Source organism: Cladophialophora immunda, assembly GCF_000835495.1.
Source record: "Cladophialophora immunda strain CBS 83496 unplaced genomic scaffold supercont1.1, whole genome shotgun sequence".
Classification (NCBI taxonomy): Eukaryota; Fungi; Ascomycota; class Eurotiomycetes; order Chaetothyriales; family Herpotrichiellaceae; genus Cladophialophora; species Cladophialophora immunda.
In genome coordinates, this window is record NW_015622541.1 from 1,623,698 (window position 1) to 1,647,292 (window position 23,595).

The 23,595-nt window shown below is 53.9% G+C and overlaps 9 protein-coding genes and 1 non-coding gene across 11 annotated transcripts; 4 read left to right on the forward strand and 6 right to left on the reverse strand.

Moving 5' to 3' along the window:
- Positions 1 to 156: 156 nt before the first annotated feature.
- PV07_00455 (uncharacterized protein) lies at positions 157 to 2,480 on the reverse strand (the record flags this gene model as incomplete). The annotated part of the gene is made up of 5 exons (XM_016386907.1): positions 157 to 1,134; positions 1,182 to 1,433; positions 1,486 to 2,185; positions 2,235 to 2,357; positions 2,419 to 2,480. 5 exons carry the CDS (start codon positions 2,478 to 2,480, stop codon positions 157 to 159), a joined length of 2,115 nt encoding a protein of 704 aa, XP_016253835.1.
- Positions 2,481 to 3,017: 537 nt separating this feature from the next.
- PV07_00456 (uncharacterized protein) lies at positions 3,018 to 4,138 on the reverse strand. Its single transcript, XM_016386908.1, has 2 exons — positions 3,357 to 4,138; positions 3,018 to 3,275 (listed from the first exon to the last, which is right to left on the reverse strand). Exons 1-2 carry the CDS (start codon positions 4,018 to 4,020, stop codon positions 3,103 to 3,105), a joined length of 837 nt encoding a protein of 278 aa, XP_016253836.1. The 5' UTR covers positions 4,021 to 4,138; the 3' UTR covers positions 3,018 to 3,102.
- Positions 4,139 to 4,379: 241 nt separating this feature from the next.
- Positions 4,380 to 5,747, reverse strand: PV07_00457 (uncharacterized protein; the record flags this gene model as incomplete). Its single annotated transcript, XM_016386909.1, has 3 exons — positions 4,952 to 5,747; positions 4,680 to 4,877; positions 4,380 to 4,575 (listed from the first exon to the last, which is right to left on the reverse strand). The coding sequence occupies exons 1-3, from the start codon at positions 5,740 to 5,742 to the stop codon at positions 4,380 to 4,382; spliced, it is 1,185 nt and encodes a 394-aa protein (XP_016253837.1). The 5' UTR covers positions 5,743 to 5,747.
- Positions 5,748 to 5,901: 154 nt separating this feature from the next.
- Positions 5,902 to 9,758, reverse strand: PV07_00458 (uncharacterized protein). Its single transcript, XM_016386910.1, has 2 exons — positions 9,250 to 9,758; positions 5,902 to 8,975 (listed from the first exon to the last, which is right to left on the reverse strand). Exon 2 carries the CDS (start codon positions 8,546 to 8,548, stop codon positions 6,491 to 6,493), a length of 2,058 nt encoding a protein of 685 aa, XP_016253838.1. The 5' UTR covers positions 8,549 to 8,975; positions 9,250 to 9,758; the 3' UTR covers positions 5,902 to 6,490.
- A 2,930-nt stretch (positions 9,759 to 12,688) lies between these two features.
- On the forward strand, positions 12,689 to 12,777 carry PV07_00459. The gene has a single exon. It is a non-coding gene; the product is annotated as a tRNA-Thr (tRNA).
- A 1,102-nt stretch (positions 12,778 to 13,879) lies between these two features.
- Positions 13,880 to 16,831, forward strand: PV07_00460. Of its 2 annotated transcripts, none has more exons than XM_016386911.1 (2): positions 13,880 to 14,418; positions 14,502 to 16,831. In XM_016386911.1, exons 1-2 carry the CDS (start codon positions 14,198 to 14,200, stop codon positions 15,568 to 15,570), a joined length of 1,290 nt encoding a protein of 429 aa, XP_016253839.1. In that variant the 5' UTR covers positions 13,880 to 14,197; the 3' UTR covers positions 15,571 to 16,831. The 2 variants fall into 2 exon arrangements, with proteins under 2 accessions (XP_016253839.1, XP_016253840.1); XM_016386912.1 differs by having other exon boundaries at positions 14,600 to 16,831.
- Positions 15,450 to 17,093, reverse strand: PV07_00461 (pantoate-beta-alanine ligase). The gene has a single exon (XM_016386913.1). The coding sequence runs from the start codon at positions 16,956 to 16,958 to the stop codon at positions 15,642 to 15,644; it is 1,317 nt and encodes a 438-aa protein (XP_016253841.1). The 5' UTR covers positions 16,959 to 17,093; the 3' UTR covers positions 15,450 to 15,641.
- Positions 17,094 to 17,263: 170 nt separating this feature from the next.
- Positions 17,264 to 19,923, forward strand: PV07_00462 (uncharacterized protein). The gene has a single exon (XM_016386914.1). It carries the CDS (start codon positions 17,273 to 17,275, stop codon positions 19,811 to 19,813), a length of 2,541 nt encoding a protein of 846 aa, XP_016253842.1. The 5' UTR covers positions 17,264 to 17,272; the 3' UTR covers positions 19,814 to 19,923.
- Positions 19,924 to 20,843: 920 nt separating this feature from the next.
- Positions 20,844 to 23,288, forward strand: PV07_00463 (uncharacterized protein). Its single transcript, XM_016386915.1, has 3 exons — positions 20,844 to 20,912; positions 20,962 to 21,205; positions 21,262 to 23,288. Exons 1-3 carry the CDS (start codon positions 20,906 to 20,908, stop codon positions 22,055 to 22,057), a joined length of 1,047 nt encoding a protein of 348 aa, XP_016253843.1. The 5' UTR covers positions 20,844 to 20,905; the 3' UTR covers positions 22,058 to 23,288.
- Positions 21,983 to 23,510, reverse strand: PV07_00464 (ribose 5-phosphate isomerase A). The gene is made up of 3 exons (XM_016386916.1): positions 23,299 to 23,510; positions 22,718 to 23,227; positions 21,983 to 22,665 (listed from the first exon to the last, which is right to left on the reverse strand). The coding sequence occupies exons 1-3, from the start codon at positions 23,309 to 23,311 to the stop codon at positions 22,124 to 22,126; spliced, it is 1,065 nt and encodes a 354-aa protein (XP_016253844.1). The 5' UTR covers positions 23,312 to 23,510; the 3' UTR covers positions 21,983 to 22,123.
- Positions 23,511 to 23,595: the final 85 nt, after the last annotated feature.

Below are 23,595 nucleotides of genomic sequence, written 5' to 3' on the forward strand. Positions count from 1 at the left end.
CGCAATGAGAGTAATACGTATGAATTTGACATAATTCCTTGCAGAACTGCACTTGCTCGGTTCCTCGGACAAGTGTAGTTGGTGCTAGAGTATCTAAAAACGCGCAGATCTCCAAATACGAAGACCCCTCGCTGATGCATGTGACCCACTGGTCGGTCAGAGTACGTTCCAGACGCTCCTCGAGAAATTGTGTGCCGCTTGAAACGTCGGAAGCGCGCCCACAACCTGTGATGGCGTTTGTTCGAACCCTGTCGGCTCGATGGCTTGAAAGAGGTCGGAAAGCTCCGAGCTGAGTAACGTGGCATCCACGGCATGGTCTCCAGCGAATAGGCCGGGATCACCGTAGGGAATGGAGCTTGGAAAGCCGTTCATCGCACACACATTGAGTGCCTCCTCTGTGAGATGCGTGTTGTTGGTATGCTCGAGGTATCTGTCGGCGCTGTTGTTCAACTGAGGTTGAGCGACTTGCACCTGTCTCGACTGGTCTTGCTGAGTGTCCATATAAGGAAGAATGCCCGTCTCAGGGCCAATGATCTTGAGATGCTTGATGATCTTCCACAACTTCCTAGCCACACTTGACTTTGCCGACACTCCTCCAATCAGGTCAAGAGCCACGTGAAACTCTTCGCGACAGTACTCATGGAACTGGGCCTGCGCGCGATAAGCGGCAAGTAAGATCACGGTCAGCGCGGAATAGAGGAAGTAGTTGAAACAGACCGGGTGGGAGCTGTAGATGTCAGAAGTGTTGCGCAGCTGGTCCAGCAGGGTAATGGTGTCTTTGGCCAAATCAACAGCAGTTTTGGCGCTTTGCGGATCCGCCTTGATGGAGGCCGTGGTGAAGAGCGCTCCTCTATGGATCAACATGCGGAGCTGGTTCCTCCGTAGATAGTGCAGAACTCTTAGTCGGTTGCGAGCAGGAGACAGGGTCTTGAGAGCAAGTTCCTGGCCAGGCTCGATCCGAAGTTCGGAGTCAAGCGAACTATACCATTGCTGCACCTGGTATGTGAGGAAAGCCATATCTTCTTTGGTTCCGAATTGGCGAAGGTGACTCGCTCCCGACGAGGCTTTCAGTATCTGCGATCCGATCCTCGAATAGGCTATCATGCTCGTGAATAGATACGGATGTGGATCATGCTGGAGTCACGGTTAGAACACAGAAGCTCCAAGACGAGGCAACCCACCGGTTCTGGAAGACTTGGGTCAATATCAGCCTCTTGGAGCGCAAACGGAAGTCCTGTGCCGAGGCTCCAGCGTTTATCCAGACAATAGATGCACCAAAACAGTCGGTTTGCACGTTCCCGCTCCCTTGTGCTCTGGAAGGTGCTGAATGGGGGGTCGTGAAGATGCAAGCCTAGCTCCAAGGCAATTCTCGCGGCGAGGCCGATAGTTCTCCAGGCAAGGACTTCCTCTTCCCGATAAAACTGGTAAAGGCTCTTGTGCTTTCTCAGTGGCGATTCCTTGATGTGGAAGAGGCTAGGGACATACCATGAGGGTCAGAATCTCCGCGAAAGGTATGTCGACGGAAACTCCAGACGGGCGGTGGTCAATCTCGGCTTCCAGCTCGTCCACCAATGCAGAGGCCAGGTCAGTTGTACCACCGCCTTCAATCACCAAACCGATTGCAAGCACGATTTCCAGAGTATGGAGTGATCCTTTCGAGGATTGGTCAACCTGGAAGGTGCGCCAGGTGGCAGGTTCCCGCGACGCATTGGCACTGGCGTAGAAATTGGCAGCGAAGTACCGGAGATGGCCAATGTCAATGAGGGGATACACGGATCCGCATTCATCCTCGTAGACATCGATCAAACGCAAGGCCTCTGCCTGTGAGATCGCCAGGAGAGGGTGGCATGTGACGGCAAGTCCACCCAGAGCAGATGATGCTTGTTTGGTGGGCACACTTGTGTGACCAACGGACAAATCGTCCGTCACATCGACAGTGCCGTGTGAGCAAGCCGAATCGTCTGAACCACGTAGCTTCCGCACGTCCCTCGGCAACTGACCTACTAGAAACTGTGACGCCGGTGCCGGCGAGGGTAGAGTTCGATTCGAGCGAGGCGAGCATATCGAAGCCGATCCCAAAAGGGGCCGGGGTTTGTCCCCTTGCTCGGAAAACCCGTCTCGCGCCACCAGGATGCTGACCTGTTCTGAAAGCCATCCGAGCTTCTCATTGATCATTTCGATGTCCCTGTGCCATGTCAGGGACATGCTCTGCTGCCAGAAATATATCGACTTACGACGAACGCTCGGTTGGGACAGAGACGTTCTTCGTGGGATAGAGGCACTGGACCTCGTAGCGATCACAATGAAGGCAGGGAGTTTCTCCGTTGCACTTGACTTTCCTGCGTTTACACTCTTTGCTAGAATTCAGTTCGTTACCATGATAGAAGCAGTATCGACGACCGGACAGATGCGACATACCATGCCCTTGCAGCATACCTAGGCCGCTTAAAGCGCTCTTTGCGGCTAGAGTCGCTCGACATCTCTGTTGCCCGAGGAGTCGGCGGCGTGTTCGGGGGTAATTGTTCGCTTCGTTTTTTTAGTATTGATGGCTACTATCAAGTTATCCGGAGTGTCTGTTCGTTGGAAAGATGTTTGAGAAGATACAAGTTACCGAACAAAGATTTAGGCAGGTGGTCTGGACATGCCTGGGGAGATAGCTTCCCACATTCCCCAGCAATGGTGTGGGGTATCTGGAGAAATCGACGCTAGGCATGTTACCAGGAGGCGAGGAGGCAAATTCTCAAAATTCCGCGAATTCCGTGCAAGGGACAACAGGGGAATGACTACGGACACCCAATGTTCGGCTATCAATTTCGGATATGCTGTCCTCGGCCTTGGTATCAGCTGGCTGCGGCCGGAACATAGTGTTTATCCGATGCCTCTGTAAGTCGTATAGTATTCAGAAAATACAACTTATATTTGCCAACCTCCCACCTCGCCGACACGAAGACTTAACATGAAGGATCAAACTGACGCTCACTTTCTGCTGAAATTGTCACCGTCGAAAATTATGGCTTGGCTTTCATCTATCGTGTATTGTTATTGCATCCCCGGTGTACCACGGACCAGCAGTCAAACGTGACTTGGGAGTCTCGCAATCCATTACTTTTGGACGAGAATCTCTCCATTCAGCATCGCCAGGCTAGCATCGTCTCTTTTCGCCCACTCCTCCCAAGCCGCGGCCATTTGTTCAAAATCATCTTCAGAACCCAGGCCGAACTTGAGGGCTTTCGCGCGCATAGAACCTCCTCTGAGCTGATCGCACAGGCCCTGGGCTAGAAGAACAACACAGCCATTAGAGGCCCATAATCGGCAGGCCAGGAGAAAGCAGAGGTGGAATCATGAAATGTACTTACAGCAGATTTTCCTCCTGCTCGGTGTATCGTATGACGATGGACTATAGCTGAGCGTGATCTGGCTCGGTTCGGCGCCGGCCTTGAGTGCCCAAGAAACCAGCTGTCGGCCTGCAGTTGGCGTGCCCCCGCCGGCGCTCATCAGGCCTGCCATGAGCTTGTGGAACTTGGACAGGTAGGGGAGGTCGGGCCAGACGCATTCGGTCTCGTAGTCGCCCTCGCGGGCCGCGACGATGCCGCCTCGCTTGGTGACTCGGAGCATTTCACGCAGCGCGTCCCACGGGGTGCCAATGTGGATCAGCACCTGATGGCAGCAGGTGACGTCGAACGTCTCGTCGGCAAAGGGCAGTTTGTACACGCTGCCCTGCTGAAAGTCGATGTTTTCGACGCCGGCCATCTCAGCGACGGCTCGCGCCCGTGGCAAGATGTCTGGGTTGAGGTCGACGCCGGTAACGTGGCCGTCGGGGATGAGCTGTGCGAAACTCACAGAGATGGTGCCTGAGCCGGCGCCTACGTCCAGGAGCGTCAGATGGGGGTTGGCTTCCTTCATGGACTGCACCTTGGGCAGCAAATAGGCAGCGCTATTCTCGGCAGTCCGCACTTCGTGAAGGGTGGATTGAGCGGGCGGACGACCTGGCTTCTCGCTGGGAGCCTGGCCTTGCTCCATTGCTGTTGCTGAAGAGCGGGTTCAAACAAGGGTGGACACCTAAGTTGACTCGGCGATTTTCTCATAACTTGGAGTTTGCAACTGCTCGCATATGAAGTCTCATAGCGCCTATTTCTGCGTGTCCAGCGAGATAAGTATCCCAGTGGGTGGCCTTAGAAGGACTCGGACTATCCGCCCTTCGTCCAATTGGTAGTTGATTTCTTGGCATATTCGGCATACCTACCTAAACAGTTTAACCATTGCGTTGTGTATAGCTAAGCTTAGTTAAAAGCACCCTTATTAGCAACACAGTCTAGTTAAAGAGGCCCCTAGAATAGGTGCCTGTATCAACCACACCTGGCCAAGTCAGCCTTCAGTATCTACTTCGATCCGATGACGGCGAGGAACGAGAACCATAGGACTCCGAGGTAGAGCTCGAGAAGCTGTAGCTTGCGGAACCCGATTCGCGACGCTTTCTTCGCATCGGACGCCTTCGGCCAGAGCGTCTCCAACATTTGAACACGCAAAGCCAGGGCAGGAACGTGGTAACGGCTCTCCACCACCAAGTCCGCCCATCTAACGCGGGATCAACTGGCCCATGCATGGCTTCTGTGTTCCGACGCTCCGGTTTCACATCCGGGAACAGAAACATCATGAGCAGTTTGAAGGGCAAACCTAACAACCCCACTTTCCAGAGGACCCTAAGAAGGGTACAGCCGCCGATGACAAGCGGGATGAATTGACCAGCAGTGGCGATGAATGTCTGGACACGATCGCCCGTGACGTGATTGATCTTGAGAGTCATCTCTATCGACGCGATGGCAAAGACAAGCCACACACCCGTCAAACCGGCGATTGACATCCTAGTCCATTTTGGCCTGTGATGGTTCCGGTTAGCAGAGAAAATCACTGATAAGGATGAACATGTGAAAGGAAGAGGGCAGAAACTCACAGATTCAGAGGCCAAGGCTCCGCCTTTGCGATCTTTTCTCGCAGCTTCCAGCTGAAGGGCTCACGGCAGTCCTTCCAGTTGCTGTCACTCATGTCCCGCAGGAGCTTCAGAAGAGCAAGACTGGCGGCAAGGAACATGGTGAAATAAAAGGCACCACAGATGCAAGAAAAGGCCAGGAACAGATTTCGGATGCCGGCGCCCGCGATGGGGACCTCGACGAGAATCCACAACTTCAGCCCGCCGCATTGTTCCCTCGTGTTGCACTGGGGCAGCTTGTCAGTCATGCCGACACTCCAGAACCAAATGCCATACGCGCATATCGCGTTCACGAGGATCAGGCGGAAATGTGTGCCCCAGCCGCCGAAGTGCTTGCGGTTTGCGGGCTTCGTCCTGTATCCCCACAGGGTCATGACGCTGAGCAGGTAACCGAACGACAGGAGCAGGAGGATCAGCGCGTCGATGACTCGGATGTTACCCGACGTGGAGTACGTGGCGACGACGACGGCGATGGCGAACAAAAAGCTGGCGTTGGTGTCAAGCGATTGACAGATCTCTCGTGCGTCGAGCAGGAAGCTGTTGCTGACCCAAGAGGCGAACCACGATGCATAGATGCCGATTCTGACCCCTAGTCCATAGAAATCTCCGTCACCAACAATGCTGCACTGATCAGCAGGACCAGTCGCGTTGTTGCATCTTGAAATTATGTCAGACTGGATACTGACTCCGAGAGATGGGGTTGGGAGGACGAAGAGCGTCAACAGGCACAGCAGACACACACCAGGGACCGCCATCTCGGCATTGCCAGGAGCTGAACAGCTCCATGAGGGAGGCTCGAAGACCACTTGCTTTTTGATGCTGGGGTTCGTATTCTGGAAACCTCCGAGGGGGAGCGTGCGGCTGAATCACGCGGCTCTAGTTGACGAATCAGTAGAGACAACAGTGAATAAGGTTACGAGCGCAAGCGAAGAACGGCTTTGCCAATACGAAGGTCAGCAGCCTCATGAGCATCCCGCGTTTGAGAAGAAGCTAGATGCTCTGCAGTCTTCTTGTGATATATGGATATATACCCAACTGGCCAAGTGGCTACAGAGACCACCCGCACCAAGGCCTCACAATCGACTATACATATATACGGAGTACAACTCACCTGATCCTCGTACAGCAACCATTATTAACTATGCTCGCCCGTGCCGTCTGGTTTTCCGAGCACTGAGCCTTATTCTTTGCCCCGAGAAACGCCTGTTGAATCCCAGGTTTGCGCCCCTCAAGAGCCAGCGGGTTCTGTTCCAAGTCCCATACTCTCTGGCCCGTCTCGATCGTGTCTATGTCGTCCGGCCATCAAAATCCCAAACTCTGAATCCAACTCTTCAATGCGCAGCTGCGAATTTGAGACATTCCAGCAAAGCTCTCTGCTACGTCCTCAATAGATGCAATCAGACCGTCAACGCCCATGATTTATGCTGCGACGCAACGAATTATAGTACTTGCTGTCGGGTTCTGTAGTGCCCCGACACTCTGCAGAAGGAGTCTTGAACAAGGTCAAATGGCCGCAATACCGGAAAACCCATACATCTGCGTGTTGTTATGCATGACATGGCCAGGAGCGGGAGGGACGTAGTTTCCTTGATACGGCGGATTCTGGGCCGAAAAATCGGCATTTTGGTACAATGGGTTGACGATGCCGCTGGGGTATTTTGCACGCGGAGGCGTTGCGTTTGGTGTATTTGAAGCAGCTGAAGGCCTCGAAGGTGCATAATACGTAGACGCTGAACTCATGGTGTCGTAGTCTTGAACAACACTAGTCCAACCCCATTTCTCCCTGAGTTCATCGTGGATCGAGTCGACGCGCCAACCCGTTTCCTTTTTGATTCGGTCGAAAATCTGCAGCACCTCTTCCTGTTCCCGTCTGACAGTGAGGTTTTCGCCAGCCACTGCCAGACAGCGAATGGAGGCTGAAGCCACTCCACGGTCCTTGACATGGGCCACAATCCCGCAGATCTGCCTCGAATGGTGGATCCTCATGTCCTGCATCTCCTCTGCTTTCTGAGGGTGCATGCTGGCCAAAGGGTGAACCGAACCCAGCAGCGCCATGGCAGTATGATAGAACAGCCTCGCGACGATGGTAGCCCTCTTGATGAACCACAGTTCAGGGAACGCACTTTTCGATGCCGTCATCTGAGGCGGAACATATGCGAGAGGATGCATTGTGGGCGGAACGCACTCATGCCAACGGTCACAGAAAAACTTGAGGCCTAGCCACTGTTTGTTTCGCTGGTGCAAGCGCACCTGTTCGGCATGGACACTGCTGTCGTTGTATCGTCGCTGAGCCTCTGATCTGAAATTGGTAATCTTTGATAGTATCCACAACATCCTGTGTGCCCAGTCTTCTTCGTGTCCGGGAACAAGCTGAGGGGTCATGGCGATGTCAATACCCCAGGTGTCGGGGTCCCAAGCAACGGCCCAATTGAAATGCAGGCAGCTAAACAACTCTAGTCCGACATTCAGCCAGAAACAGGCCGCCCCAATGCCCGTTGAGGTGGCATCCCATCGACACTCCTTGATGAGGGCCCGGGCGCCGGCGATGTGGTTCATCCGTTGCAGAGCTTTCTCAGACATGACTTCGTAGACGTTGAGGATGGTGGCTGTGGTGGCGCACAATACGCTATCTCGGTCAGGATTCTGTAGCGCTTTCAGTAGAAGTTGCGTTGCACTGTTGTAGTAGTTCAAGGCATGCTCTTCTGGGTAGATCGGGTTGACCAAGGTGAGGTGTCGAACACCGCAGGCCAGCAAGGCATATTTCAGCATGGGTTCCTTGAGTGCTTGGAAGGGTATCAGACGAGAGAAATGCTTCTCCGCGTCCATCGAGTCCATCCACAAGCCCACCTCTTCCACATATACCTGCATGTACAGAACCTCGTTCCGGTCTTCTAGGCGAGGGGAGCCTTGTTCTTGTTCGACAGGGGTAAGCATAGCGTGCTGGTGGTAAGATTGTCTCAATGCTTGGGCTGCTTCTGGATAAGCTCCCATGGCATTCGTGGTGTCGTCATAAGCTTGTGTAGTGGGGTTGGCATACATAGCTTGTGCTGACTCGGCATAGGAGTGAGGGTAGGGCTGTTGAGCTGGAAGCTGTTGATGAGCTATGGTTGGAGCTGCTATCTGAGCATAGTCGTAAGTCACTCCCGACACGTCCAACTTCTGCCGCTTGGGCTCTGGTTCAAGAGGATGGTACCTCTCCCGACCGCCTTGATACTCGGAAGCAATGTCGCGCGAGTCATCTTGGAAAGAGACTTTCCAATCGCGGGTCCGCGGGATCAAGTACGGGGGCTGTTGGCAATGGACGTCGATGAAGTTCAGGCGGACGCCGCGCTTGCATTTTCGGTTAGATTTGAGGCAATTCTGACAGTTTGGTACGGCTTCGTCGCACTTGAGGTGGCGTTCGCGACAGGTCAAACATCCGGTCCTCACCCGTTTCTGTTTCGCCGACTGGACGGGGTCCGACTTGGGTTGTGGAGGAGCCTCGAGCTCCGTCATGGAGCGGGGGCTGTTTTGGAGGGTCTGAGAGGAGGGCGTCGATTTCGTCGACGAGTCTGGGGTCATGGAATACTGGTGTTGAGCCGTCACATCTGCGGTCGCGTATGGCGGAGTCAGTAGCGTGTAAGCGGAAGGAAAGGTTTTTCCGGGGACCTGCCCTGGAGACAGTTGCGTTGTCTGCAATGACAGGGGATGGTAGTTCGCCCTGAGAAAGGAGATGCCGGTGAGAGACCGTATATCTGCAGCTTCCAACGCGCCGGAAGCCACAGAGGGCAGATGGGAGGAACAGTAGTTATTCGCCAGCTTGAACCGTTTGCCCAGCGGTCATTGCCCGGTGTCGGTGTCGGTGTCGGTATCGGTGTCGACCCTTGCTGCCAACGTGGGGTATCGAGGTCCGGGGCGCGAGATCTTATGGCGGGTGTTGAGTTGTATTGCGATGATGTGTTTGTGTCTTGTGTTGTGCGAGATGGTCTGTGGACTGGAGTGAAGTGATCTGGGTGGTCGGCAAAATCAGTATGTGAAACGTCAACAACATGGGAAACTTGAGACTCGCGGAGCATGAGATTTGCCGGACCATGGACGTCGCTTGCACCTGTACGGGTTCTCTGGAGGCGGCGCAGATTGTATACAAGCACCCTCTTCTCCCTCCAGAAGCAGCCTTCTTGTCCTTGCTCTTTTGCGACCAATGACGCCATGCAGGGGCCATCCAGCACGCGTCGCTCATCTCTCACTTTCGCCTCACTCTGGATCAACGAGATGGAACATACCTGGAGCAGCCAACAACTGGTCTAGAGGAAAATGGAAGGGTAGGACAGGTCAAAGAAAGCACCTTTGGGCAACTGGGATATGTTCCGTTGCTTCTATAGGAAGAGTGGCAGCAGTCGTGATAGTAGTGGTGGTGGGAGTGGTGGTGGTGATAGTGGGGGGAGCGGACATGGGGGCAATTAAAGAAAGAAGAGGCGCAGGTCCAGACGTTTGATGGACGCAGGTGCGAGTCGAACGAGACGCGAGACGTTTGCTGAAGGAATGAATGGAAATGCTGCTTGGTGCTGCCGTGGCCGTTGGTGGTGATGGTGATGGCGCTGGTGGTGCAGATGCTGGTGCTGGTGCCGGTGCTGGTGCTGCTGGCGCTGGGGGGTCATTTCGCTAGCCTGATTCCGGGAGTTTGGCACGCTGACAATTTAGGTTGTGGCTCTACATATTCTTCCTTTTTGCTTTTTTTTCTCGCCTGTTTTTCTGGTGTCGTTTCGCAAAAAGAGAACGCAGAAACCTTCGCAGACGCCCATGCAGATGCAGCAAATAATTGCTGGGATGCTGGATCAGCTTAACTGAGACTCCGCCCTCGAAGATACGGAGAAGGCGATGCGGCCTGCCGACGTGATTGGGCGGGAGCTGCGGCTTCAGCAGGGATCAGCCATGGGCCATAGCACCCTGGGCCCTGTCGCTCGTTAGCTTAGGCTAGCCCTGTTGCCCTCCGAGCAGTCGACCAGGGGGGGAGGGCTGGGCACGCTGGGCTAGGTGTGGCTTCCAGGCTAGTGGCCGAGTGGGTTAGCTGGGTTAAGCTGCGCTCACCAGGCTAAGGCGTCGAGGCTGCCGGGGGAGGCCGACAGCATCGAGTTGGGAAGTGGAGACGTCTTGGGACGCCCGCGGAGCCTAGAGCCCACCCAGGCACCTACAGGCTACGACTCGTCGAGGGCTCCCCCAGAGGAGCCTACTGCCCCTCAGTCATTTTTTCAGGTCGCCAGGGCTCCTCGTTTCAGGCGTCATGGGCGGCCACTGCCCTGGAGATCTTTCCACCACAGGGGCTGATGCAGCTCTACTCAATGCCCAGCTGCCCCAGCCTGGAGTCCATTGACAGCTGAACAGGCACCGTGTCAGCAATTGTTGGCCTCAGAGTTTGACAATGATCAGGGCAGATCGGGGTTTCTGGGTGATCGCCATGGGTGATTTGTGTTTCTGTTGGTTTCTGGCTTGGCTGCCAGCTAGGGGGTGAAGGGAAGTGATTGACAAACCTGACGGCGAACGACTGACCACCACCACCGCCTCCTCCTCCGACTGGTATAGCAAGCCATGGCTTGCCCCATTCATCGTCAATTAAACAACAATATCATCATCATCCATCCTCCTCATCCTCACCCTCGTCAACGACATCATCCCATCGTGAACCTCCGCCTCCACCTCCACCTCCTCCACTTCCTCCTACTCGTTACCGCTCACCGAGATCTCGCCCTCACTCAAAGATGCGCTCCTCGTTCCATCCGTTGAATCCGGCCGACTGTTCTCGACCACGGCGTCGCCTGACGTCGTGTGAAGCTCCTTTGGGAGGAATGCGTGGTACCTCCTTTGGGGGTTGCCCTCATCTGTCGAGGCCCAACTCGGCGAATACACCCCTGCCTCTCGGGCTTCATTCGCTTCCTTTGCTGTTTTCATCCCACAACCCCGGCCACCGTCTCCGAGGTCAAGAGTCAATCAGCCTATTGTTTCTCGCATCGCTTCCGCTCGCTGCAGCTTCCTCACTCCCCCGAGATCGGTTTGTTGCTTGCTGCCAATCTGCAGGCGCTTCCCTGGCTTCCAGCTTGTTCCTTCGAACTCTCGACATAAACCGTTATCCAGATTAGTCCTCGTGTCTCGCTACAACCCATTGTTAGGTGCTGCCCCCTCCAAGAAACTCTAACCCTCAGCACCTCCTCGGCGGCCCGGGGATGTTGTCCCCTTGCCCTGTTATCCCACTGGCCCTCCCCCACCCTCCCTCCCCCCTCCCACCTGAACAACCCCTGTGTGCCCCTCCTTGGGCCTTTTGCTGACCAAATACGAATCCCCCAAGGGCCTGGAGTCTCGATTCATGTGCTGTGGCTTTATAGTTGCCTATTTCGGTCCCTCGTCTGCATATATCTTCCTCTCTGGGCGACCTCTCCGGCTGACCCTACCCTCGGGGTGCCCGAACAAGCACCCCCTTGGCACCGCTGCATCCCTCACGCGTTTCGCCCGGACTGCCTCAGCCGAAAGTGAACTTCGCTTCGAGATGATTGCTGGCCCGATCGAGACTAATTGTGGCTGGTGAGGCTTGCTTCCACGTGGCAATAGTGCACCCATAGTCGGTTCTCATGCGAGTGATGTGGCTCAGTCTCCCGCTGGCTGAAGTGAGACGCTGAGCCTGACTCTCTGGCCCCCTTCGCCACTTCTGAAACCTTGCGACGCACGCCGCACGAAATAACTAGTCTGACGCCCAAAAATATAAGGTACGTGGCCCATTCCGTCAGCCTTAAAACCATACGGTTTAGGGGTAGTATAGAATTTCCAGTAGCTACAGGCGAACATGTTCTTGTCAGACTCTACCCTTGTTTCTTTCCTTCAGGCGAACCTTTTGCTCGCGTGAGTCTCGCCATGTCGGATGGAATACGGGCCAGTTTCAGCACAACCCCCTCGTGCAGCAGCTCAAACTCTGTCGCTTCCAGGCGACTCAGTCCTTGCAGGTGGCATGTTCTGCCGGTCCCCGTCCCCCTTCGCTTCTAGAACGAATCGCCTCATGCATGCCAACAACCCCCGACAAGGTTCCTGCACGACTTCCCACCCGTCTTCGTAGCGTGATCGTGGCCAGAAAAACGTGGCAGCCTCAACCAGACCGCCGGGTCCCATCGCATCAACATCCCAGGAACGTTTGATTTCTCCCACGCGGCCTGTAGGAGCCCAGAGACCAGGGGCCTGACCGTCCCGGGTGATTGTTTTTTGTGGACTCCAGGCTTTTGCGACGCCCTTTACGTGAAGCCAGGTGATTACCCAGTGGGTTCTGGCGAACTTGTTGATACCGCATGCTGGCATGCTTTGCTCTAGCCTGCCAATATCACCCGTAGGGTAGATGCGCTGAAAAAAGGGTCTTGGGACCGCGCCGCCGCTCGGCGCGCAACTTGATACCTAAATCGCCTTTGCAGCTGAAAACCCATGTTCCGAGCGAACACGGGTCACTCCGTAGTATATCCGAAATCCGCAGCGACTTCGCCCGAAGTTCTGCTCGTAAAGCATTCGCTGCTCATTGGACGCCGAAAAGCTCGAGCAATCCAACCAACCTCACCCGCTCACCCTCGTATCCCTAGTCGAAATGACACGGACCTGACCTCACCCGTCGGTCCCACATCGCGACACTTTTATTTTCTACAAATATATATTTGATCCTCCAATTTTTCAACCAAATATCCCACAGATATGCACGCCTGCTTGGCTAAGTGGTACAGCGTCTCACTCGTAGATTTTGGATCTAGCCAATGAGAAGATCGATGGTTCGATTCCATCAGTAGGCATAGAAGTATTTTTGATATTTTTTTGGATGTGTTTGTGATGTTTTTGTGGTGAGAAATGTGATTTTGATGGTGGTGGTGGTGGTGTTGGGAGAAATTTTGGATTTCCTTTTTGGGTATGAGACTGAGACTGACCAATGGCAAAATTAAAAAGTGGGCGTGTCTGACTAAGCCAAAATTATCCACTAAATTAAAATAAGTTAAGGGTGGGTACTTTCTGAAATGCAACCACTCAGAAGTATGGAGAGATAATTGCAACCAGTGGATATTCATTCATCACAAGAGGTATCGCAGCACTCGGGACAGTGGCTCATTCTTTTCGCAATTGTACAGACTCATCTGCGGGCAAGGGTGGCCACTTTGCCCGTTGCTGAGGCCCCATCTGAAGAATGGGAGATGGCGGGCATTCACATGTCAGACTGCACACATTTTGCGAATTCCCTTGGCGAGCCGCAGTCTGACAAAGGGCACATAGTGTTCACCTATACAGTGACGAGCAAAAATCCAAAAAATCAGCAAGTGTGCCGAGGGTGGACGACAATTGAACGCCGCAATAACATTTTGCCTTTTAAACCACAACCAGGCCTTTAAATAGTTATTTATAGATATTGTAGTATAGTCCTTTGAATTCTCTATCGATTGATACCAGTCTCGTGGCGTAATTCGTACTCCTCGTGGAGATCTCAATGCCCATATATTTGACCTTTTCGCTATATATCGAGAGATTCCCGGCCACCTATCGACGACTACTACTAGATATAGAACTATCAAATCTACTAGGAAATAGCGTAGGATAGGTAGTAGAGGCCCTAGGTGGCCGGGAATCTCTCGATATATAGCGAAAAGGTCAAATATATGGGCATTGAGATCTCCACGAGGAGTACGAATTACGCCACGAGACTGGTATCAATCGATAGAGAATTCAAAGGACTATACTACAATATCTATAAATAACTATTTAAAGGCCTGGTTGTGGTTTAAAAGGCAAAATGTTATTGCGGCGTTCAATTGTCGTCCACCCTCGGCACACTTGCTGATTTTTTGGATTTTTGCTCGTCACTGTATCCAGATCGCTCGGTGAATGCTCAATGACAACTCAGTAGCCGCTGTGCTGGATACTGCAAAGGGATAGATACAGTCCTCCAGCGCTCCGTCTTCAAAGAATATAACTTCCATTGGCACCGTCGGCGGCCTTCGACTGAACAGCCAACAACCTCCCAGGGTGTTGCCAAGGAGCATATTCTAGTCAGACCATGCAAATTTACCTCTCATCATCAAGCTGTTCTTCACCCACATTGCACCTTCCTCCTAGTGATTCGATGCAGCGGCCTTCCTCCTCTGAAACGCGGCACCTATGTTGATATGAACCTGAACCTCGCATCGGCCCAAACATGCCAACCTAAACGATACCACGCGAGGCACCATGGAAGCTGGCCCTGCAGTCCCAGCCTACATCCTGCGAGGGCATGAAGTGGCCATTCACGCCCTTCACTTCTACGCCAGCAACGCGCTACTTGCCTCCGGAGACAGCGACGGGTGGATGGTCATATGGAGTCTCTCGTCCAAACGACCCGTGGCTGTGTGGAAGGCTCATGAGGCGGGAATTCTGCAAATCAAGCATTGGACAGCGAATAGACTTGTCAGGTAAGCGGGCATATCAAACGCCGCACTCGATGATCTCCGTTATATAAAACACCTACTGAGACGAGAGGTGCGGCATCACAAAGCCACGGAAGAGATCATAAACTCCGCGTCTGGCAACTTCGACCGGAAGATCTCGCAGGTCTACGCACGAAATTGCCTGCTGACTCGGATGGCTCAGCAGCAGCAGCAGCAGCATCATCATCACCATCATCAGAGCATCCGCAACCATGGCTACTTCATTCCATGTCAGTCAACGCCCTCAATTTCTGCGCCTTCTCCATGTGCGATCAGGATCCCCGACAACCTGGATGCGAGGACGCCGTCCCTCAGCTCATTGCCTCGCCCAACGGCCTCGACTCGGGAGGTATGGACATCTTCCAGCTTCCATCGGAGAGACGGGTGTCGCAGATCCGATCGGACAAGAACAACTCGATGGGAATGGTAATGGCTGTGTGCCTCTTCCACCAGACGACCGACACAGCATCACCACTCGTCCTCGTCTCGGGCTACGAGGACGGACGAATCACGATCCACGTACACCCAGGGGATCTGACCAGCCCAGGATCGGCTGGGTGGCAGAAAGTCGCCAGCTGCAAAGCCCACGCGCAACCCATCCTGTCGCTCGCCATCCTCCCTTCCACGACGCACTTCTTCACGTCCAGCGCCGACTCCGTGGTCTCCAAATTCCGCGTGCCTTCCCTCGCCGATGTCCAAGGAAAGGACCTGGAAAGCGAAAAGGCCATCAATACGAAACACTCGGGCCAGCAGGGCCTCAGCGTGCGCTCCGACGGCAAGATCTTCGCCACTGCGGGCTGGGACGGGCGCGTGCGCGTGTACTCGTGCAAGACGGTCAAGGAATTGGCGGTGCTGAAGTGGCACAAAGTAGGATGCTATTCCACGGCGTTCGCGACCATCGATCCTATTGAAACTCCCAATGTTGGTGGCACGGATGATGTTCTTTCTTCTTCATCTGCTACTAATGCTGCCGGAGAGGGCGCAGTATTATCGAGCATTACTGCCACAAAAGCCCTCACAAAACCTATGAATGCAGTCGACATGATAAAGCAACAACGGGAAGAAAAGGCTCGACGGACACATTGGCTAGCCGCTGGCGGCAAAGACGGCAAAATTTCATTGTGGGATATCTACTGACAGCACTTTTTCCGGCCACGCACATTCCCGCTGTTCGAATATGCTCACGCTGCGCTTCATTGCTTCGGTACTTAGATTTTTGCTCCTTCCAAATCGCCAGCCTGTTCCTCTGGCTTGGGCTCTTCCGATTTTCCCTGAGCGACCTTCCGAATGCTCAGTTGCGGCACCTTGCGAAACTTCCCAGGGTTCGCAGCATGCTGTCTGAGGTGCTTTCGCTCTTTCCGATTTATGCGGGGTTCTAGAATCACGTTGTCGATGAGTCTGACGCTGCGCTGATTCAGTTCCTCTTGTGTTTTGGGCTTGTCGACGGGCGAGACGATCATCGCGGCGCTGACGACGGCGCCGATGCGTGGATTGACTTTTTTGTCGTCCATAATGGTTCCCATTGTATCCGGATCGCTCATTGCAATATAGTCGATCTCGATGCGACCGCTCGAACCCTCTCGGCCATCGCTTCGAACTCTTGTGGCATCCTCCTCAAAGACGTTGAATGCGGCTCGGCGCAGACGCCTCACGTCCAACACTCCGGCGTTGTAAAGATCACGCGTCGCAAAAAGCGCCCTGGATAACACCGTAGCATCCTCCCTTCGCCGGTTACCGAGATAGACATTCCGACTGCTCATGGCCAATCCATCCGGTTCTCTTTCCGTTGGCACGACGCGGACTTCGGTGGGAATATGGAAATCCTTTACCATACGCTTGATGAGTATTGATTGTTGGATATCTTTCTGACCAAAATAGACGCGGTCAGCTTGGACGATGTTGAACAGTTTTGTGCAGACTGTCGCCACGCCACGGAAAAATATCGGGCGCGATGCTCCCTCGAGTTGAGACCCAAGGGGTGTGATGGTGACAAAGGAGCCAGGGCCGGCGATGTCTGAAGTGGGTGGGAGTGTAGGATACATGGTCTTGACAGTGGGCGCAAAGACACCCCGTATCGCTCCAGGTCTTTGCGATTGGCCTACAGTCATGATGTGTTCCTGTTGGAGCTTTTTCAACTTTTCCATGTCTTCGTTCCAGGTGACCGGGTAGGAATCGAGATCCTCATGGGCGGCAAACTGGGTGGGGTTGACGAAAATAGAAATGAAGACGTCGGTATTCTCTTGAAGAGCGTGGCGTACGAGGGAGAGGTGACCTTCGTGTAGAGCCCCCATAGTTGGGACGAAGCCCACAGTGCGTCCTTGAAGGAGGAGCTTCCTGCGCACAGCGCGTAGTTGGTTGACGTGTCGGAAGACAGGAAAGGGAGAGGAAGGCGGACTGGAAGTGGAGTTCCATCGAGCTCTGTGTGAGAATTGCAGAGTCGCCAAGGGAGAGATTCGTCGCTGCCATGGTTTGTTCGTCGCCGTCCAAGGTCGGAACCCGGCCAACCTCAATGCGAGTCTATCCATAGCTGCCAGCTCGAGCGGGGGAGGAGTGGGTGAGAGGTAGATGAAACGAAGTTGGAGTCCTAGGTCGCAAAAACAACAACCTCATTTTGGCACTCTTGGGCTCACCGTCACTTGAGGGTGAGTCAAGGTGCTCATGATACAAAGTGCAGCGTAGAAGTGAAGCGTCGAAGTGAATCGAGGTCCGGAGTCGCTTGACCGACGCCGAAACGAGGCTAAACGAGGCCAGCCAATCGGAGAAGGCCTTTCTCCGCCTTCTGTCGGCCACAGAAAAAAAGTTCGAGATCTGCGGGTTTGCATTCTCTAGACAAACACCGATGACAATGGCCGACGATGGCATGTTCCTGAACTTCTCCGTCGACGAGAGCCTTGCCTCTGCCGGTGCCAGCAACACCCAGAAGTTCAAAGGCGGGTCGTGGAGGGACCGTCTGAGGGCGAAGAGGTCGACTCAGAGAGGGCAAAGAGGCGGGGACCAGAAGAGAAGACATGATGCAAACACAGTCCCTATATCGCAGGGCCGCTTTGAGGGCCGAACGAAGCCCCACACACACGGAGATCAGTCTGATGAATTTCCAGACGCTCGGCCGGTCAAGAGGAGGCGTGAAAATGGCCATGTGACAGATTCGGCACAAGTTCAACAGCCCGCGCAGAGACGAGGTAATGAGCAGAGACCTACAGCTGGCCCTCGCGAAGTCATCTCTTCACTCTTCACCTACAACCCCAAGCCATCGACCGCTGTGGAAGAACCCAAGGAGGACAAGGGAGAAGAGAAGCCAACGGCGCCGTCTAACGCCCCTCTGATCGATGGCATCGACACCTTTACATCCCTCGGCCTTTCCCCTACCATAGCTACGCACCTCTTGACCAAGATGAACCTCAAAAACCCCACAGCGATCCAGAAGGCGGCGGTCTCGCAAATGTTGAAGGACGACAGCGACGCATTCATACAGTCGGAGACCGGCTCCGGCAAGACTCTCGCATATCTACTCCCTCTTGTGCAGCGAATCATGACCATGTCGGAACAAGTCGCAGAGAAACATCAAAATTACACACAAGATCCGTTGATGTTACATCGCGACTCTGGTCTATTCGCCATAATCCTCGCCCCGACCCGCGAGCTTTGCAAGCAGATCTCTGTCGTTCTCGAACGCTTGCTTGGTTGCGCGCACTATATCGTGGCCGGCCACGTAATAGGCGGTGAAAAGAAGAAGTCGGAGAAAGCCCGCATGCGAAAGGGTCTTAATGTTTTGGTGGCGACGCCTGGTCGATTGGTTGATCATCTGGAGAATACAAAGGCGCTGGACGTGAGTAACGTTCGCTGGCTTGTTCTCGATGAAGGGGATCGATTGATGGATCTGGGATTTGAAGAGGACATAACGAAGATCGTGAAGACTTTGGATCAGAAGAAGAGGCCGAGGGGGAGCAGTAAATGGCCGGGTCTGCCTGAAAAGCGAACTACAGTGCTGTGTTCGGCGACGTTGAAGATGAACGTACAGAAGCTGGGAGAAATTAGTCTGAAAGATGCCGTTCTGATCAAAGGTGACCCCGGAGACGACGATGCGCTAGGACAGCGAAAGGAGGCTGGCGACGCTTTGGCGAGTGACAACGGCACGAGGGATTCCACCTTTCTCGCTCCAGCCCAGCTGAAGCAGTCCTATATCGTTGCAGCAGCAAAATTGAGGTTCGTCACACTCACAGCGCTCCTGAAGCGGACTTTCGCACGAAAGGGGTCAGTCATGAAGGCCATTGTCTTCGTCTCCTGCGCGGATTCCGTCGAATTCCATTTCAAAGCATTCACGACGGCATTTGAAGGCGAAGATTCTTCAGAGAACAAGGAGCCAGGACGTGACAATGCTGAGACGGACTCTGAAACCGAAGACCTTGGAGCTGGCAAACCCTCGCCAACATCATCCCGCGACCCATCCGTTACCGACTCAATCTTACCCTCTCCAATCCTCTCGTCCTCCCACAACCAGGTCACACTGTACAAACTACATGGATCTCTGCCTCAAATCACCCGCACTAACATTGTCAAAGCCTTTGCCGCCACGACTGCACCATCTCTGCTGGTCGCCACGGACGTGGCCTCCCGTGGCCTTGACCTGCCCAACCTCGATCTTGTGATTGAATATGATCCGGCATTCAGCGCCGAAGACCATCTGCATCGGATCGGACGTACCGCTCGTCTGGGACGGGATGGCAGGGCAATCATTTTCCTCCTCCCAGGTAAGGAAGAAGGCTACGTCTCAGTGCTGAAAAGCTCATACAAGACGGGACCCGATACCGTGGCGAACGTCTCCTCCATGTCCGCCGACGAAGTGCTCAAAAGGGGATTTGCACCGCTCAGCGGCGTCATTCCGACCAAGAATAAGAACCACAAGAACGAGAAGGGTGCAGATTGGCAATCTCGCGCGACGGACCGTCAACTCTCGCTCGAGCGCTTCATCTTGTCCTCCCCCCAAAACAAAGACCTGGCGAAAAGGGCCTTCCAAAGCCACGTTAGGGCTTACGCGACGCACATCGCCAGCGAGAGAAAGTGGTTCGATATCAAGGAGCTGCACCTAGGTCACCTTTGTAAGAGCTTCGGCTTGAGAGAGACGCCTAGCGGGATGGGGGTCGGCAGAAACAACAAGAAGGCCGGGTCGAAGAGGGGGCGGAGCGCGAGTGACGGAGGCGGTATGCGTCATGGTGACGGCGACGGGGAGAGGAACGGCGAAAGGCCAAGGACACGAGATGCCGATGCTGCTATAGACAACACCGGTGATGCTGATGAGGCGGCACGGAAAATGAGGGAGAAGATTCGAATGAACAGGAAGATGATGATGGGAGGGACTGCGGATGAGTTTAATATCGCTTGAATGTGTCAAAAAGTTGTTGATTTGGTCAAATATCTCGTTCCCGTTTCCGCTCCATATGCCCCGGGTTCTGTTATGCCCGATTTCTTTCCTCAACTGCCCCTTCTCGTTCACTACGTATTTGCCTTTGTTATGGAACAGTCTCGACTTCCAGATAGAAGTATGGATCGTTCGTCAATGCATCTGTTGGGACATAACAGCGCACAAGAAGCCAACCGGCCGGCAGCTGTCGGCATACAAACCCGATGTCCAGAGCCGCAATGGACCTACGGATTCAGGAGAAGTCGCCGCGACCAGGCAGACTGGGGAGCTAGGTGTGAAAAGTGAACACCTGTGTGTCAGTTACCTTTCCTTTATTCCTTGGTTCGATCGCCCACCTCGCATCTGTCGAGAGGATTAGGATCAATCCTGATCTGCGCCGTAGATAGTTATGCTCCAGCAGCCAGATGGCTTGAGGCGAGGTTTGCCGGACAAGGTCACGAGCGATAATGCAATGGATTGTAGCGATAAGGAGTTAAAGCTCACTCTGTTGTAAGCCGGCCAAGGGGGCAAGCCATCGCCTCAAGGGCCGAATAAGGTCGGGCTTTGACGTCGATAAGAGGGATGGATGAGTTTGTGGGATTTAAAGCCCGTGCCTTCACAGGGCTCGAGACTGAGTCTGACGCCGTAAGTACTCCGTTTGAACAGAACAGTGTGTAGAAGAGCAGTATCATGCACAACATTGGAAGTGGGATTGATCGGCTGGGTTATCAAGGGCAAGGGAGTAGCTGAGAGAATAATGGTTGTTGGGTAGGGCTGTCAATGAGCCACCTCGGCAGAAGATGCATCAAGGACACAGATGCCCACCTCACCATGCCGTACTCGTAGGCGACAGAAGAAAGGTGCAGTAGTCACAGGGAGTGGTGACATGATGATGAGGCTGGAGATGGTGCGGGGCAAGGCTGATGCGATAAGGCTGCAGGTACCAAGGCGGTGACAGGAGGCAGAATTCGCCGCAACTCATCTATTTGTTTTGCTCTGCTCTCGCCTGACAAAATCCACGGTCGCACCGACGCAAACGTTATAGGACTGCATTTATCGAGTAGTAACTTCAAGATGTCGAGTAGGTACCTCACCGCGCCCTTGTTGATGTCTTGCTTATATCGTTACAGGTCAATTCCCCATCTCCGACCCCCCAGCCGACGCAATTTCAGCCCTTCGATTTTCACCCCATGCAGACTCTCAGCGCTTCGCGGTTGCCTCGTGGGACAAGCACGCCTACGTGTACGAAGTGACCGATGGCAAAACATGTACCCAGATTGCCAAATTCGAGCACCGCGCGCCCGTCCTTGATGTATGTTTTGGCAACAGTGACAATGAAATCTACACGGCATGTTTGGATTGGGATGTGAGGAGGTGCGAATAGAATTAGACCTGACATTTGGAACATCAGGGTTGACCATACTTTGCAGAATCGATGTGCCCTCCGGGACGCAGACTGTCTTGAGCACTCACGACAATGGAGTCCGATCGGTCGTCTACAGCAAGGAGTATTCACTGGTGGTGTCCGCTGCATGGGACTCAACGGTCCACATCCATCCCGGTGGAGATGCAGGGTGGTCAACCGCCACCATCAATCTGCCGTCGAAGCCATTCTCCCTGGCCGTGTCACCCTCAAAGTTGGTGGTCGCCATGGCCAACCGTGCAGTCCACATATACGAGCTGAAGACACTAGCGAGCGAATGCAGAAGTTCCGCGAATTCATTACAGAACAGACTCGACATCGAGCCGTGGCAGAGAAGGGAGAGCAGTTTGAAATTTATGACGAGGGCAGTGGACTGTATGCCCAATGACGAAGGTTATGCCTCCTCAAGTATCGAAGGCCGCGTTGCAGTGGAGTGGTTTGATCCGTCAAACGATTCGCAGGCTCGTAAGTACGCATTCAAATGTCATCGGCAGCCAATCGATGATGTGGATGTTGTCTACCCAGTCAATGCCATTGCGTTTCATCCTATCCATGGCACGTTTGCGACGGGCGGCGGGGATGGAGTGGTGGCTATTTGGGATGCAGTTGCGAAACGAAGGATTCGGATCTATCCAAAGCTCGCCTCGAGTGTCGCTGCTCTCTCTTTCAGTTCGAATGGGAAATATTTGGCCACCGCAATCAGCCCGGGATTTGAAGACGGCAAGGACGAAGTTACGGAAGGGTCTGTCGGGATTTTCATTCGCGAGCTCGGCGAGAATGAGGTCAAGAGAAAGGCAAAATGAGTTTGATGCAGGCCAAGTACACCTGGGACGACATTCATGATATGCCTCCGTTACCGACCAAGTCTATTAAGTTGCGGCACCCACAACGATGGGGTCAGAGCTATGCACAGGGACTAACGGTGGGTATTTGGCAATGATGGAGTCCCGCTTATGTCGAGCTGCTCGCACCGACACAGTGCCGTCGGCCATGCCGAAATAGCAAGCAACCGGTCTCTGGCCGCCAATTACACCAGCTGCCTCGGCCTCGGGACCGGTAGGACCACAGAAAAGGCCCACGGCAAGCACACCGTTGATGTCCTTGATAGCTCGAGCGAGCTGTTCCACCTCCCAGTATCCATTTTCACCATCGCCCGGTCTTTCTGGTGTGAGGTCTTCGGCGATCAGGAGTGGATTAGGGAAAGGAGCGTCGACGATGAAGAAGTCTTGGTCCGTCTTGACAGGGCCCGCTTTCGCGAGATGGCCTTCTCTGATCATCGGACCTACGCCTGCTGCATTGCGACTACCGAGCATTCGAAGCCTCTTCATGACCTGCCGGGCGGCTTTTGGTTCGACCTCTATGGGAATCGTAGGCCATTTAGTGACTAGACGGCGCTGGAGCTTGCGGTAGTCTACTGCTGGTTAACAAGGCTGCCCTCCACAGGGGCGAGGGGACCACCATACCGGCGACACAAACAAACTGTTTTGACCTCATAGCCACCAGCTTCTCCTGGTACAAACACGCACCTCCACCCTTGATGCAGTTCAGCTCCTCGTCCACCTCATCTGCTCCGTCGAAATTGATGTCAATCATGACATCGTCCGGCAGAGCATCGAACTCAATTGGCACCAAACCCGCGTTTATGATAAGTTGTTTGGACTGGTATCCTGTTGGCACAAAGCCGACCCTTGAGACGTCCACGCCGCAGGTTTTGATCGCTTCCACCACGTAGACGATGGTTGTTCCGGAGCCGATGCCCACGAAGCGCGGGTTCGGGGGGAAGTGGTTCTTCACAGCTTCGAGAGCGGCCGCCTTTTTGGCAGCTTCGATCTCGGCCATGTTTCCTTTCGCGAGGATGCGAGTTCGGTGGAAGTAATTTTTCTGGGAGATACGAATGGTTGTAGGGTAATGGAGCCGGGCAACACAAGGAGGTCTATCGCGCAGTATAAGGGGAAAGGCTCTAGCTTGTCTATCTGCGAGAAATCAGCTGAATAAATACAAGATGCAAGATACGACGGTTAGGGAGGGGCTCGGAGTCACTCACAGATTGCGATCATAAAAAATCAGGGTGTCCTTGAAGAGCATAAATCGCAAATGTCTAGCTGGATTACGTACGCAACAACTGATGACTTATCTCGACAGAGACATTGCCGCCGTCGCCGCAATTGGAGTAGAAACCGAAATCCTGAATGATCAAAGATGTTGGAGTGAAGCTTCGCCCAGTGAAGAAGCAGGTTGAGGGACAACACCGTGGGGACCTGGTATGGTGGGGGAAGATCTCATAGCAAGGCGCTCAACCACGCATGAGCCACACTAACTAACTACCTACTAGTACACTAGC